This window comes from Pelophylax lessonae (assembly GCF_965119305.1).
Source record: "Pelophylax lessonae genome assembly, chromosome: 3".
In the NCBI taxonomy this organism is placed as follows: Eukaryota; Metazoa; Chordata; class Amphibia; order Anura; family Ranidae; genus Pelophylax; species Pelophylax lessonae.
In genome coordinates, this window is record NC_138770.1 from 95973931 (window position 1) to 95990431 (window position 16501).

At 45.6% G+C, this 16501-nt stretch overlaps 1 protein-coding gene across 1 annotated transcript; it reads right to left on the minus strand.

Moving 5' to 3' along the window:
• Positions 1-277: 277 nt before the first annotated feature.
• On the minus strand, positions 278-11762 carry NEIL2 (nei like DNA glycosylase 2; the record flags this gene model as incomplete). Its single annotated transcript, XM_082252404.1, has 4 exons — positions 278-591; positions 4514-4710; positions 6973-7256; positions 11625-11762. 4 exons carry the CDS (start codon positions 11760-11762, stop codon positions 278-280), a joined length of 933 nt encoding a protein of 310 aa, XP_082108530.1.
• Between the last annotated feature and the right edge of the window lie 4739 nt (positions 11763-16501).

Here is a 16501-nt window from a genome sequence, read left to right on the forward strand (position 1 = left end):
CACAGTCCATATGATGGGCCTACCTTTTCTTTGACTACTTGATGGCCATTTTCACATTGCTCCTTCATATAGATGTGTGAAAGACATAACCAAATTTTTTAACCAATACAATGTAATGACAATTTTTTTCTTGACTGGCCTGAGTAAGAATCTAGGCAACAAAAACACAGACCATTGTCTGCAAGGGCCCTAAGGGCTGCACAATAAGTGTGAAAGGGGTGCAGATCCGGCACCAGTAACATAACGTGAAAAGTTTCATCTCAGACACAAAGGTGATTTACTCCGGAGCAGACTGCACAATCTCTCCAGACTTGACCAGTTTTTGGCATATAGGACAATACCAGGTCAGCCTCTTCAGCCCATATGTTGGGCCAATTTCCTCTTTGACCACTTGATGGCCATTTTCACATTGCTCCTTCATGTAGATGTGGTAGTGCAGTGCTTTCCTCTTCATCTTGTCATTCAGCCAGCCAGCAGTGAAGGTTACAGCATAGTCTATTAGAGCAATCAGGGTCTCCACAGGAAGAACGGAACCCAGTGACAGAGGATGGACACGTGCCAAGTATAGAATTTCATTCTTAATAATGTTACCTGGATGGAGAATTTCAAAATGAGAGAATAACTGTCATATAATCCTATAAGACAGGATATACATTACCATATAATGCCTAAATGCATGTAATATTACAGAACTCTCAATACAGTGCTTTAGCTACAGGTTTGGACCTGCCTCACCCACTGTGGGCTATCCTACCATGGACATCAGGGATGCCAAGCAGCTCAGTACACAATAAGGCAGGCCATAGACGGTGCAAATTTCTTTCCTGCAACCACAGAGGAAGCCGTCCCTGCTGGGAGAAGACAGTGATTATTGCAAGCGACTATAGCAGCCACTAGCGATAATTGCAAGTAACTCCGGCAGGCTAGTTGTACCCAAATTGATTGACTAATCAAACTTTGGTAAATTAAGCTTGCCCACACAATGTTTGAATCACAGCCGGTTCCTGCTGAACCTGGCAAGATTCAAACAAACAGTCTATAGCCGGCCTTACTCATTTGTCAGGCATTATTGCATACTACATGCAATCAGGCCACGGATCTCAGTTACTTCAATATATAGAGCGAAGGTGGGCTAGGGAAGGTGTACTGCATTGGTACCTCACAGATAGGTCAGCATGGTGCATGGTGAAAGGAAGATGAAGGAAGGTTCCTAAAGAACATTTTTTTTTTGGGACACCTTTCCTTATCTTTCAGCATCAGCTTCCTTGCAGGTTTTGGCATTGGGTCACATGACACCTCAGAGCAGAGGCGTAACTAGAACCTTCAGGGCCCGTGCAAGAAACCATGAAGGGCCCCCTGGACCCCTTTATTCTAGTTGCGGGGCCCTTTATTACGGTCCCGCAGCGGGACCCTTTCATAAGTTCTGCAGTGGGCCCCCTTCCTGCCATCTTGGGGCCTACTCACGGTGGTGGAATGCCAGGGCCTTGTCGCAAGTGTGACCTTTGCGATCCTGGAAGTTCAAACACTGGTGTCAGTTTTTTTTTTTTGGTATTTTAATTGTATTATTTTTTATCATTTTATTTATTTTTTTTTTTTTACAATGTCACTGACTATGACTCTGTCCATTCAGAAAAGGAAGGAGCTTGTAAATTACATATTTACCGACCCCTTCCTGGTTCTCTATTGGGACACATCCCCTGCAGCAGCCAGCAGGAGAGGGAAGGGAGCATTCTGAAGGGGTGGGGGGTGGGGGGGCAGCACAGAAGGGGGGGGGGGACCAGGGGAGCACACAGGGGCCCAGAGACAGCAGAACACAAGTATACTGGATAGGAGAAGTGGCGGGGGGCAGCATACAGGGGAACCAATCTCCTCCATTTTCCTCCTGCAGCTACAGAAGGAAAAAAAGGAGGACAGTGATTTCTCTACATGCTGCTCCTGCCGCCCCTCCTATTCAGGTGTACAGGGGAGCCACATGGGCCCCCTTGAGCATGGGGCCCGGTTGCGATTGCAACCCCTGTAGTTACGCCCCTGCCTCAGATTTAATAATAAGTTGGTAATGAAAGAGCTCCTACTACCAGACACTGATTTGAAGGGGTAGCGAGTACCAAAATTAAAGACCACCATGTGTCATTGGCTGCAGGTCAGGCTCTAGTTGGTTTCTGAATCAGAACTATATCCACTAAAGGCAGCCAGTCAAACATTTCTTACCAGTACTGGCCAGGTGGCAAATACCCTTAACCTGCAGCCCAATCCTCCCCTAAAAGGCGTCTTCTAAATGCAGAAAGTTATTATAGATCCAGTGCCCAGGGACTCAAAGGAAATTGATTCTGGAAGACTTTCTTCTGTCAGGCACAGATTGTAGGTTTGAACAAAGAGCAGGTACCTATATAAAGCCCATCACATGTCACTGACTCCAAATGGTATCTGAATCAGAAGTTACCCACCGAGGGCCAGCAGCCCAATTATTTTTAAAATTTTTGGTCCAGGGGGCAAATGGCCCTTTCAAATCAGCCCTGTCCTTTCCTAAATGAGGGCTTCATAAAAGGAAGGAAGCCAAAATGGATAGATGGATAGTGCCCATGCCCTACTGTGGCATGTCCTTGTTGTGCCCCACATCCTCTCACTGCACTTGGGCATACATTCACACATATACGGGCACTGGATCCCCTGTATGATTCACAAATGTATTATCAAAACTGATTGCATGAGTTTCTGTAGACTACCAGAGTCCTGTCCCATTTCCACTTTTCCAGCTGTGTTTTGCCTATTTACCATACTTCTTTATGTTACTTGATTGTCACCACATTTGCAAAAAATAAACAATCATTATTATTTTACTGACAACTTTGCTAAATGATGCTGACATTCAGGTGCTCTCAAGCTGTTATTCTAATTTATACACCCATCAGCCAACCATAACCAATTATTTATTAACAAGGAAATCAATCAAAAAAAAAAAAAAAAAGTAAAAAAAGAAGATGATCAGCTAGATACAAATTACCTTTACATGGGTTTATTGATTTAAAAACACATTCTTACCAAGTATACTTTGTAATTATATAGTATACGTCTGCGCATAACTAAATGCAGCTCCTGTTTTCTGCTTTGCAATTTCAGGCTTCATTGATAGGGGTGTACTACAGCATACACCTATGCGAGGGCTACGTTTACCTGCACAGGGATACATAGGTGTTCTGTGCATACCTGTACAGGCAGTCCCATACATGTCAATTGGGATGCAGCGACTGCATGGCTGCGGAGTACCCGCAAGACTGTCGGGCTGGAGAGAACAGCCTGGTCTGTGCAGCCGCAGCATGCCAACTGACATGAATGGTACCGACATCTTGTGGCGAATTTATCTTTGCCTCTAATGGCACTGTACAATCAACGGGCTGATCTAAAAAGCTTTATATTTATTTAATACAACAACCCTGACTATTTTGTTAGGTTTAATTTTTTTATTTTTTTTAGGGCTCATTCATACTAGAAACTGCATGTGAATTGCACAGGATCATGCTGCGTGTTCCTGTGCAATTCACATGCAGTTATGTGCAGTGAGATTTCCGCCCATTCATTTTGAATGGGCAAGGAAAAAAAAAAAAAAAAAAAAAATCGCATGGCACCAAAATTAGTTAAACTACCTTTAGAAAGGAACTGCCACTTTTAGAAGCGCACTATGCGATCCGGTGCAGGCAAGCTGACACCCACTGTCACTCGTTTGCACTGACACCCGCTGCAGATCTGAATTTCCTGCACAGGATTCTGGTGTGAATGGGCCCTTAAAGTGGTTGTAAACCCATTTTGATGACTTTTACCTGTAGGTAAGCCTATAATTAAGGCTTACCTATAGGTGCTATAAATATCTCCTAAACATGCACCGTTTAGGAGATATTTAGATTGCATGCAGCCCATGAAGTCATCAGCACATGCGCTCAGAAGAAACTGGCAGCTCCCATGCACATGCGCGGGAGTGACGTCACACGGCTCCGGCCAGTAATACAGCCAGAGTCTGCAGACCCGGAAGGAAGATGGATGTGGCCGGCAGCAGGGACAACGCGGGCTTCATTGCAGGCAAGTGTCACATAATGTGCTAGTATGCGATGCATACTAGCACATTATGCATTTACTTTGCAGCGGGGGAAAAAAAAAAAAAGGAAGAGTTTACTTCCTCTTTAAACATGCCTTTTCCAGACATCTTCAGTCTTGCGAAATGCTGATCCTCTTCCTCTTCAGATCTTCTCCTGGTGAGGCACAGTGCAATGCTGATGCCATAACAATCACTACAATGTTACTATAGTTTGCTCTGGTGACACCCCTTCAAGGGGGTAGAACAATGAAGCCTTAGACTCATAGTATGTCTTCAGTCTTCCGGGTTGAATGATGCTGAGCATTGTTCAACCTGAAAGACTGAGGGCAAGCAGTAACGGAACTAAATGACTGCAGGATAATTCATTAAGGGGTGTAATGAGGGAACTTCAGCAGCGGAGAGCATCCTTGAACTCAATATCCTTACCTACTCCAGAGAAGACCGATTGATCCATTAGGGTGATGCAGACGGGTCTGGGGCGGGAGAGGGCAAGAAGGGCCTTTTCCTTATCAAACTCTGGACACAAGATATCAGTAGATGGTTCCACAAATGGACATGAGCACCATGTCATTCGGCAATTGTAGAACACCAAGAATCCCCCGCCATCAAAGTGGACAATTAACCTAGTGACCGACACGTAAAAGATACAGACATCAGTAACAAAAACAAAACAATGGATCACACACACTCATCAAAGTGAACCTGTCCTGGCTTAAAATGTTTTCTAGACCAGTGGTGCCTCCAAGTACCTCATTCAGTCTCCAGATCGATCCCTGTATCCTATTGGAGGACCTTGGATCTAAGCTCAGTCTGTTCACAACCCCTGACAGAGGTACAGAGCGGGATAGCGTGGTGAATGTGCGTGGTGAATGTGAGTATAAGTTAGTTGAGCATGCAATGTTGTCCTGAGTGGGCAAAATTACAAAAGTCTCTTAGCAAGGCCCCTTTAAACACTAAGTGCCCCCCCTTGTCATTCAAGTGTAGCACAGCACCCTCTAGTGTGAGAATAGGCAAAACAGTTTGGCTCATTGTTAAGCATGAGTCATGAAATCTGGGTCAGGGTTTGTGTTAAGTGGGGTACTCACTATAAGAATATCGGGAAAACGATCGTCCGATTTTCCTCATTGCTTCACAGCAAATCGGAACCGATTAATGAAAATTCGTATGAATATTCTCGTACTACAAAACTCTTTTTTCTTTTTGTTACTTATTGTTTCTGATCATGCGCAGTCTTTTTTTTCTGATTTTTCTTAAAACACACCACACGAAAAACGGTACACATTAAAAAACGAAAATCGTTAGTTTTTTTTCCCCGTACGAGAAACATTTTGGAGTTTGTGCCTTTGAGATTTTGCACAAAAATTTGGATTCGGCTGTGGAAAGTTGTGTACACACTATATGAAACTCAAATTCTTTGGAAGAAAATGTTAGCCCAATCTTCTCATAGTATGTACGAGCCTTTAGGCTGGATGTTTCATACAGGCAAGTCTCTAGTGCCTCCCTCTGGTTCTGCAAGTTGCTCCAAACTTGCAGAACCTGAGAGAAGCACCAGAGACTTGGTAGATGGAGGCCAGGAGGATTGATCTGCATAATCAAGGGAGCTTAACCAATCCCCAGGCAGTGGGTCTGGCAGAGTACTTAAGCTAGCCCTTAAGTATGGATAAGTCATGCTGGAATAGGAGTCCGGTGGAAGATGGAATGCTGAGGAGCAATGGAGGCTGGTGCTCCGGGCGGGGGCGGCAGACGGACCACATCATACCTCCCCCCCCCCCCGGTCGCCGGCTCACACACCGTGAACATTTGGAGGGTAGGCAGGCAGCAGCAGAGGCTTCTCCTCAGTCTCTTGTGTCTCCTCCTCCTTCATGGCCAATGGCATGGCTTCTCCTTTTGGCCAATCGGGAAACGGGTCTCAGGACCAGCTTCCCGATTGGCCAGGAGGAGGATCCGTGTGACAATAGCGAATATTCATTCGCTATTGTCACACAACTGGGTGGGTTCACGGCGCAGTGCTCTGCTCCTTGAGCCCACCCTTTTTTAAGCCTATTAGAGCCTCTGGCTTTAATCACGTGCTTCAAAAAAAAAAAAAAAAAACCCATCGGAATCCATGTGTCCGACGCCATGCATGTAGATTACAGGGCCAGACGCATGCATTGGGGGGGGGGGGGGGGGGCGCGCCCCTGTACCCCAATGGATGGGCCGCCACTGCTGAGGAGACTGTCGGTGGTCCTTAAGAACCCCTGCCAGGAGGGACCTCTACCTCAGGCAGGGTCCTGACAACAAAAGCAGTTTGGAGGGAGTCTTTCCTGGGAGGCAGAGGGAACAAGGACAGTGTGAGTACAGAATGGTCAGAGACTTACAAGGAAAGAGACTGCCACATGTAGTCTGTACACCTGCTGTTCCAAATTATGAGGGATTCCCACTATCCCTGTGCTGGGTTCCTGGGTCTGTGAACCTGCTGTGCCCATTGGGAGGGGGTTCTCACCATCCCGGTGCTGAGTTCCCGAGTCTGTATACCTGTTGTGCTCATTATGAGGGGTTCCCACCATCCTTCAGCTGAGTTCCCAAGTCTGTACACCTGTGGTGGCCATTAGGAGGGATTCCCACTATTCCTGTGCCAAGTTTCTGGGATTGTACACCTGCTGTGCCTATTATGAGGGATTCCCACCATCCCTGTGCTGTATCAGCCTGCAGATCTCCCTTGTAGCATGGATAATGGGGAGCGGTGTTTGCTGGAGTGCAGATCTCACTGGTGTATGGACATTGGGCTGTGTGTACTGAGAAATTACAAGTAATATTGAGCTTTGTCTCTTTGCTGCTTGTAAAAATAACTTGTCTTTTTTACAATCTCTGGTCCTGTGTACTCAATGCAGCAAATTAAGGGTTACCTGGGAGTGGGGTCTTTCCAGTCTCCTCTCTTGTTTCCACCTCTAGCACGGGCTAACTCGTTGGCTCTCACGCTTCCATACAGACCAAAGTGAAAGCGCAGCCATTTGCGCACCAGGGTCTCCTCGTTTGTTCTGGGGTTGCTCTGGTCTCTAGGAGCTGTGGAGGGTTCACTTATCAATGAACAGTTTTCCCCTGACTTCCCATCATCCTGCGTACTCACATTATCAGCCTTTGCTTTGTTTACACTGCAACCAAATGCTAGGTATAAATTCTTCCCATGAACCTAAAATATAGGAAAAATGCATACCATTTTACTCAACTAAATAAAAATACTACATTCAAACAGCAGGTACAACCTGGAATTGTATTGTGCAGTGCTAGTAAGAGTCAGGAAGGTTAAAAAAAAAAAAAAAAAATGTATACATACACATTATATATATATATATATATATATACACACACACACACATACATACACGCGTGCACACAATTAAAGGAACAATTTTTAATCAGTATAACATCAAGTCAATTAAACTACTGGGATATTGATCTGGTCAGTTAAGGTTGGTAATCAGTCTCACCTGCTTTGGTGTTAATGAAACTTAACAGGGGCACTAGATGGGCAACAATGAGACAACCTCCAAAACAGAATGGTTTTACAGGTGGAGGCCACTGAAATGTTTTTTTCCCCTATTCATCTCTTCTGACTGTTTTTCACTAGGTTTGCATTTGGTTAGGGTTAGCATCACTACTGGTAGCATGAGACGATACCTGGACCCTATAGAGGTTGCACAGGCAGTCCAGCTCCTCCAGGATGGCACATCAATATGTGCCATTGCCAGAAGGTTTGCTGCTTCTCCCACCACAGTCTCAAGAGCATGGAGGAGATTCCAAGGAACAGGCACTCTAGGAGAGCTGGACAGGGCTGTAGAAGGTCCTTAACCCATCAGCAGGACCGGTATCTGCTCCTTTGTGCAAGAAGGTACACTGCCAGAGCCCTACAAAAGGACCTCCAGCAGGCCACTAGTGTGAATGTCTCTGACCAAACAATCAGAAACCGACTTCAGGAGGGTCACCCGAGGGCCCGGCGTCCTCTAATGGACCCTGTGCCCACTGCCCAGCACCGTGGAGCTCGATTGGCATTTGCCATTGAACACCAGAATTGGCAGATTTGCCACTGGTGCCCTGTGCTTTTCACAGATGAGAATAGGTTCACCCTGAACACGTGACAGATGTGAAAGGGTCTGGAGAAGCCGTGGAGAACACTATGCTGCCTGTAACATTGTTCAGCATGACTGGTTTGGTGGTGGGTCAGTGATGGTCTGGGGAGGCATATCCATGGAGGAACGCACAGACCTCTACAGGCTAGAAAATGGCATCCTGACTGCCATTAGGTATTGGGATGAAATCCTTGGACCCATTGTCAGACCCTACGCTGGTGCAGTGGGTCCTGGGTTTCACCTGGTGCATGATAATGCCCGGCCTCATGTGGCAAGAGTATTCAGCCAGTTCCTGGAGGATGAAGGAATTGATAACAATGGCCCCCCACACTCACCTGACCTAAATCCAATTGAACACTTCTGGGACGTTATGTTTGGTCCATCCGACGCCACCAGGTTCCACCTCAGTCTATTCAGGAGCTCAGTAATGGTCCAGATCTGGGAGAAAATACCCCAGGACACCATTTGTCGTCTCATTAGGAGCATGCCCCGAAATTGTTTAGGCATGCATACAAGCACGTGGGGGCCCTACAAACTACTGAGTACCATTTTGATTTGCTGCAATGAAATTTCAGTAAAATGGACTAGCCTGTAACATTTTTTTTCACTTTGACTTTTGGGATGTCTTTGAATTCAGCCCTCTGTAGGCTGATAAGTTTAATTTCCATTAAACTATGTGGCATCCTTTCCTTCCTAACACATTACCCAGTCCATATCAGTATAGATATCCAGCATGAGATTTTTTTCCCCTTTGAGATATGAGTTTTCAAAGTGATCCTTTATTTTTTTTTGAGGATAGATAGATATACACACACACACAGTATCTCACAAAAGTGAGTACACCTGACCCCTCACATTTTTGTTAATATTTTATTACATCTTTTCATGTGACAACACTGAAGAAATGACACTTTGCTACAATGTAAAGTAGTGAGTGTACAGCTTGTATAACAGTGTAAAATAACTCAATACACAGCTGGCAAGTGAGTACACCCCTAAATGAAAATGCTCAAATTGGGCCCAATTAGCCATTTTTCCTCCCCGGTGTCATGTGACTTGTTAGTGTTACAAGGTCTCAGGTGTTAATGGGGAGCAGATGTGTTAAATTTGGCGTTATTGCTCTCATACTGGTCACTGGAAGTTCAACATGGCACCTCATGGCAAAGAACTCTGAGGATCTGAAAAAAAAAAAAAAAAAAAAAAAAAAAAAAGAATTGTTGCTCTACATAAAGATGGCCTAGGCTATAAGAAGATTGCCAAGACCATGAAATTGAGCTGCAGCATGGTGGCCAAGACCATACAGCGGTTTTACAGGACAGGTTCCACTCAGAACACGCCTTGCCATGGTTGACCAAAGTAGTTGAGTGCACGTGCTCAGCATCATATCCAGAGGTTGCCTTTGGGTAATAGTGTAAGAGTGCTGCCAGCATTGCTGCAGAGGTTGAAGGGGTGGGGGGGGGTCAGCCTGTCAGTGCTCCGACCATAACCATATGCCACAAACTGCATCACATTGGTCTGCATGGCTGTCGTCCCAGAAGGAAGCCTATTCTAAAGATGATGATACACAAGAAAGCCCGCAAACAGTTTGCTGAAGGGAAACAGACTAAGGACATGGATTATTGGAATCATGTCCTGTGGTCTGAGGAGACCAAGATTTGGTTCAGATGGTGGCAAGCGTGTGTCGAGGGCAACCAGGTGAGGAGTACAAAGATAAGTGTGTCGTGCCTACAGTCAAGCATGGTGGTGGGAAAGTCAGGATCTGGGGCTGCATGAGTGCTGCCAGCACTGGGGAGTTACAGTTCATTGAGGGAATCATGAATGCCAACATGTACTGTGACATACTGAAGCAGAGCATGATTCCCCCTCCCTTCAGAGACCGAGCGGTAGGTCAGTATTCCAACATAACAACCACAAACACACCTCCCAAAATGACCACTGCCTTGCTAAAGAAGCCCAGGTTAAAGATGGACTGGCCAAGAATGTCTCCAGACCTAAACCCTATTGAGCATCTGTGAGGCAGCCTAAATGGGAGGTGGAGGAACGCAAGGTCTCTAACATCCACCAGCTCCGTGATGTTGTCATGGAGGAGTAAAAGAGGACTCCAGTGGCAACCTGTGAAGCTCTGGTGAACTCCATGCCCAAGAGGGTTAAGGCAGTGCTGGAAAAATAATTGTGGCCACACAAAATTTTGACACTTTGGACATTTTAACTTAGGGGTGTACTCACTTTTGTTGCCAGCGGTTTAGACATTAATGGCTGTGTGTCATGTTTCACATGCTTTGTGATATGCCTTTAAAAAGGTATATGCATTCTCCTGCCCCTGATTTCTTCCCTCCCCTTAGCTCAGTCTATCCTGTATAGATCGCTCCATCTTTTTCATTTTTCCTAGTAATGCATCTCAGCCTCATGAAGTGGATTACTATATGATCTTTTCACCTACCTGATGTTCATTGTTGTAAGATCCTCACAGTTTATGGATTAAACTTCACAAGATCTTCAAGGTGTCATCTGGATCGAGTCACTGTCTGTTAATTCAGCTAAGATTGAGGGTTATCGCTATCTTATCACAACTGTAAGTTACAGAGATGACACTTTCAATGCTTAGAATGGAGAGGCAGAACACTGTTGAGTTATTTTGAGGGGACAGCAAATGTACACTGTTATATAAACTGTACACTCACTACTTTACATTGTAACAAAGTGTCCTTTCTTCAGTGTTGTCATATCAAAAAGGTATAGTAAAAACATTTACAAATATCGAAACAAAGTAGAGTTTTGTTGGACTATACAGGCCAGAAAGGAGTGCTCAGCAAACAATATATATTAAAAAAAAAAAATAATAATAATAATAGTAATTTAACATATAATAAAAAGTATAGATGCCAACATGCATTTTCCCATATAATACACATGTTCCCAATCAATAAAAGAATATAAGTTGTGGTTATAAGGTATGCACTATGAGGCCCCGTTCACACTGGGGCGATCCGACTTCCCCGGGCGACCACACAGGTCGCGGCGCGCTGCTCGCACAGCGACCTTGGAGCGGCCGGCACGGACTTCATAACATTGAAGTCTATGCAGGTTGCTCTGAGTCGCCCCAAAGAAGCTCCGGACCCTTTTTCTAAGTCGGAGCGACTTGTGTCGCTCCTATTAGAACGGGTCCATAGCTTCTGTATGGCAGGCGACCTACGGTGGAGGAGGTCGCCTGACAGGTCGCCCCAGTGTGAACGGGGGCTGAAGGTGGTTCCTCGAATACTGTTGCTGTATATTGTTACATGTCAAATATGGTTACTAAAAGGTCCAGTTTAAACATGCTTTTAAAATGCTGTCGTTGGAGAATGAGAGAGAATTCAATGGCTGCTTTGGGCTTTTAGGTAAACAAGTCCAGAAATTTTGGCTGGCGATTACAGATCTCTAGGCTCAGTTACCTGACAATCTTGAAACCGTTTTCCCATCAAGTCCTGAAGAAGAATCTGTTTTGTGCTGCCACCGACCTTGGTCACCTGCTGGCCCACAAACGGGGAGGCCACGGAGGAGAACCTCCTCACTGTGGGACCTTCTGGCATGTTTTCTCAACCCATATACAAACCTGGAAAGTAATTAAATGGAATATACACTGAGTTCACTTACTCCAATCCAAGTCACAGAATTAGATTTACAGTCAGATGGACATTAATACTATCTGCCTCCATTTTCACCTCCACTTTCCTGTTACAACTCAAAACGCTGTGCCCAAAAAAAAAAAAAAAAAAAAATGCAGACGGAAGGCAAGGGACAAGCCACCAATATCACTTTTGGATTCCCTATAGCTTATACAGTGTATTCGGAAAGTATTAACAGCGCTTTACTTTTTCCACATTTTGTTATGTTACAGCCTTATTCCAAAATTGATTCAATTCATTAATTTTCCTCAAAATTCTATAAGCAAGACCCCATAATGACATACTGATGAAGAAGGTGGTATAAAATCTTTGCAAATTAAAAAAAAAAAAAAATAATAATAAACATCACATGTACATCAAGGGCCATACACACTATAAGATTTTCTGAAGACTTTTTCCTTTAGACTTACCAAAACCATATAATACGAGGTCAAACCTAAAAACGTTCCATTTGTATGCAATCTGGCAGGCCCTTGTACTACATAGAAAAGGTAAATCTGAAGGAAAAAGTCTTCAGAAAATCTTATAGTGTGCATGGCCCTTAAATCTGAAGGAAATCTAACCACAAAAGTTGGATAGTGTGTATCTAGCTTTAGGCTCCTTTCACACGGCCGCTCCGTGTGAAAGGTCCGCTGCGGGACTTTTTTTTTTTTTTTTTTTCCACGGAGCGGATGACATTTCTGTCATCCGCTCCGTGTGCCCGCATATCATTCCATCCGTTTGCGGATGATATGCGGACATAATGTAAGTATATGGCATTGCGGATGTCAGCGGATGACACCGCTGACATCCGATTTTCCTTCCTTTCCGTTTTTACACGGATGGAAAAATAGGGTTCTGTTCCGTTCCAAAAAACGGAACAGAACTGAAAGGAGGAAAATCGGATGTCAGCGGATGGTATTCCGCTGACATCCGCAGTGCCATTCACTTACATTATGTCCGCAAATCATCCGCAAAAAAATAGGATGATTTGCGGACACACGGAAAGCAGCGGAGCGGCCGTGTGAAAGGACCCTAAAGCCCCGTACACACGTACCGATGGTCGGCTTACAAATGTTCCTCTTTTCTCCCCGGGATGTCGGTGTCTGCTGAAAAGTGCAAAGACAGCACAAGGACAGCACAAGAATTTTGTCCGCCGACTGCAGAAGTGATGTCATGTAATGGTTAACTTTCCCTGTGTTTTCTATTTTCTGAGCATGCCCAGTCTTGCAAATCTGCGGTCTGTCGGCCGAATTGTGTACTGACAGGCGAACAATCGTCCGTTCTGGTGTCGGCATACAAATATTTTCATGTTTGCACGAAAGACTTTTGTCCGCGGATTGTGCGCAGACATCTGTCGGAGGCACCATACTAACACGCGTACAATCGGCAGATCCTTCGTCCACCGACGTTTGTATGCCGACGATCGGTACGTGTGTACGGGCCTTTAGTATTCACAGCATTTGCCATGACACTCATCCATAATTGAGCTCAGGTGCATCCTGTTTCCACTGATCATCCTTGAGATGTTTCTACAACTTGGAGTCCACCTGCGGTAAATTCAGATGATTAGACATGTGATTTGGAAAGGCTCACACCTGTCTATATAAGGTCCCACTGTGAACAGTGCATGTCAGAGCACAAACCAAGCCATGAAGTCCAGGGAATTGTCTGTAGACCTCTGAGACAGGATTGTATTGAGGCACAGATCTGGGGAAGGGTACAGAAAAATGTCTGCAGCATTGAAGGTCTCAATGAGCACAGTGGCCTCCATCATCTGTAAATGGAAGAAGTTTGGAACCACCAGGACTCTTCCTAGAGCGAACCATCCGGCCAAACTGAGTGATCGGGGGAGAAGGGCCTTAGTCAGGGAGGTGACCAAGAACCAGATGGTCACTCTGACCGAGCTCCAGCGTTTCTCTGTGGAGAGAGGTGAACCTTCCACATTTTGTTAGGTTACAGCCTTATTCTATTCCAAAATTGATTAAATTCCAATAATTTTCCCCAAAATTCTATAAACAAGACCCCCATAATGACATACTGATCAAGAAGGTGTTATAAAATCTTTGCAAATTAATGGCTGTGCACCAACGCTCCCCGTCCAACCTGATGGAGCTTGAGAGGTCCTGCAAAGAAGAATGTTGTGGCTGCATTTGTTTTCTCCCCCCCCAATCTGTTTTCCCCTGTTGATCTGGCTAGTAACACGCCTATTGTATTAGTGGGATGAATAAACACAGGAGGCACAGCAGACAGCAGCATTGTCAGTCTGGAGGGAGGGTAGTGTTAAATGTATTAGCAGATTTAAAAACAGTAACTAAATTAAGCCAAACTCCAGTTCATACTTTATAAGCAGTTACAGCAAACCGTTTTTTTTTTCTTTGGGGATGAAGGTTTTACTTGAATAAATAAAAGAGGATCATTGTAAGAAACCTGGTCAGTGTTAAATTGTTTGTGTCATCCATCTTAGCGGATACTTCTGCTGTAGAGGTTGATCTTTTGAAAAACAATATACTTACTGGCTGGATCACCAGATGAAAACCGAAAAATGCCTAATAAAAAAGAAAAATAATGCAGCCATCATATCTAAGAATTGGTAATCTGCAGTATATAAAAAAAAAAAAAAAGTTTGCAGGGCCGAGATATGGGATGGGCAGAAGGGACGGCACTGTGGTATCAGGTGAGGTTGGGGGGGGCACCACACAGAGATTGGGGTGGAGGGGATTTGTGTTGGAAGGGGGGAATATTGGGGGCCATAGGAGGCAAGTATTGCTCTAGGAGGGGAAATTTATGGGGGGGGGGTACTAATGCTGGCCATACACTAGCCAAAATATCGGGCAAACTCATCTTTGAAAAACGAAACATCGGCAGCGAGAGCAGACGATCGTGCCATCATGTAATGACCAAATTTCGAACAATAAATTGTTCAGCCCCGGTTCACATCAGTGCGATCGTGGAGATCGCATGTAATTCGGAGCGCACTGCTCCTAAATTACATGCGATCTCATGTGCAGTGCAAATTTCAGCCATACACTTTGTATGGCGGAATCCGCACTAAACTCGCACAAGGCTTTTTTTTACCCGCGGCATAATCGGATCGCATAGTGGTTCACACTAGTGCGATCCGATTCTGTGCGAACTTGCAGATCGCACTGCGATATGCGATCGCAACTGGGGTGTCGTTAACTTTTGATTGACACCCTCTGCGTATCGCATATGGCAGTGTGAACTGCCAGGGGTGTGGATGCGATGCAGGATTACGCTGCATATTCGCAGCGTTCCCGCATCGCACAAATGTGAACCGGGACTCAATGGACATAAATGAATCCATTTTTCGTTTAGTTTGTCACATATGCCTAGTCCAAACAGGTCGGCTGAGAAACACATTAACCTTTCAATTTATCGTTCGTTTAGACCCCATTCACACTGGGGCGAGGCTAATTGCCGGGGCGACCTCACAGGTCGCGGTGCGCAGCTCGCACCGCGACCTCGGAGCGGCCGGCACGGACTTCATATCATTGAAGTCAATGCAGGTCGCCCCAAAGAAGCTCCGGACCCTTTTTCTAAGTCGGAGGAACTTGTGTCGCTCCTTTTAGAACGGGTCCACAGCTACTCTATGGCAGGCGCCCTACGGCGACCTGTCAGGCGACCAGGTCGCCTGACAGGTCGCCCCAGTGTGAACAGTGTCTTATCGTTCAGTCGGCAGTTTTTCAAAACTGTTCCTTCGATTTTTTTGGCTCTGAAAAGTTTAAAACTATTTTCCATTTGTTCCTATTAACTGGACGAAAAATGAACAATCGGACCAAATGACAGATTTTTTAACGATCTTTCAGCTAGTGTATGGCCAGCATAAGAGTGGTGATTTGTGTTGGGAGGGGGGGGGTAGAAGATTTGTGCTAGGTGGGGGTATTGGGGGGGGGGGGGGTCATTTGTGCTTGGTGGGAGTCTGAAGTAGGGAGTGATGTATACTAATAGGGGAAATTTTAGGAGTAGACGATTTGTGCTAGGAGGTGTGAATTTTATTAGGGGAGGGGGCATTGATTTGTGCTGAAATGGGGGATTTCAGCAAGGGGGTGGATTTGTACTGGCAGGAGGGGGAGTTTATGCTTAGGGGGTAAGCATGCAGATTAGTGCTCAGTTTTTGTGGGGAGATTTTTGCTGACTCAACACTCATACATCTTGAAGGGGGGTGGGGGCACAGTTTGGTATGTTCGCCCTGGACTCTAGATCTTGTCCCAGCTCTGAAGGTTTGCTTTTGGGCTTATTACCGATTTAACCGCTTGCCGACTGCTCACAGTATATTTACTGCGGCAGTCAGCCCCTCACAGGCAGAGTGACGTAGGTCTACGTCGCTCGCCTGTGAGGCTCTGGGGAGCGAGCGCGTGCCCGCGGAGGCGCGCTCCCGCACGGTCACGGACCCCCCCCCCCCGCGCGTGTGACCAGCGGACCCGATGTCCGCCGGTCACTCGGCGATCGGCGGGGGAGAGGGAGAATGTCAGGCAGCTTGTGTAAACAAGCCACCTGTCATTCTCCTCGCTGTAAAAACACTGATCACATGGATCTACTATGTAGATCCGTTGATCAGTGTCCTTACAGCTCAAGCCACAGCCAATCACAGTAGAAAGCACGCCCCTAGGGACACACACAGCCCCTCCCTCCCAAATAAA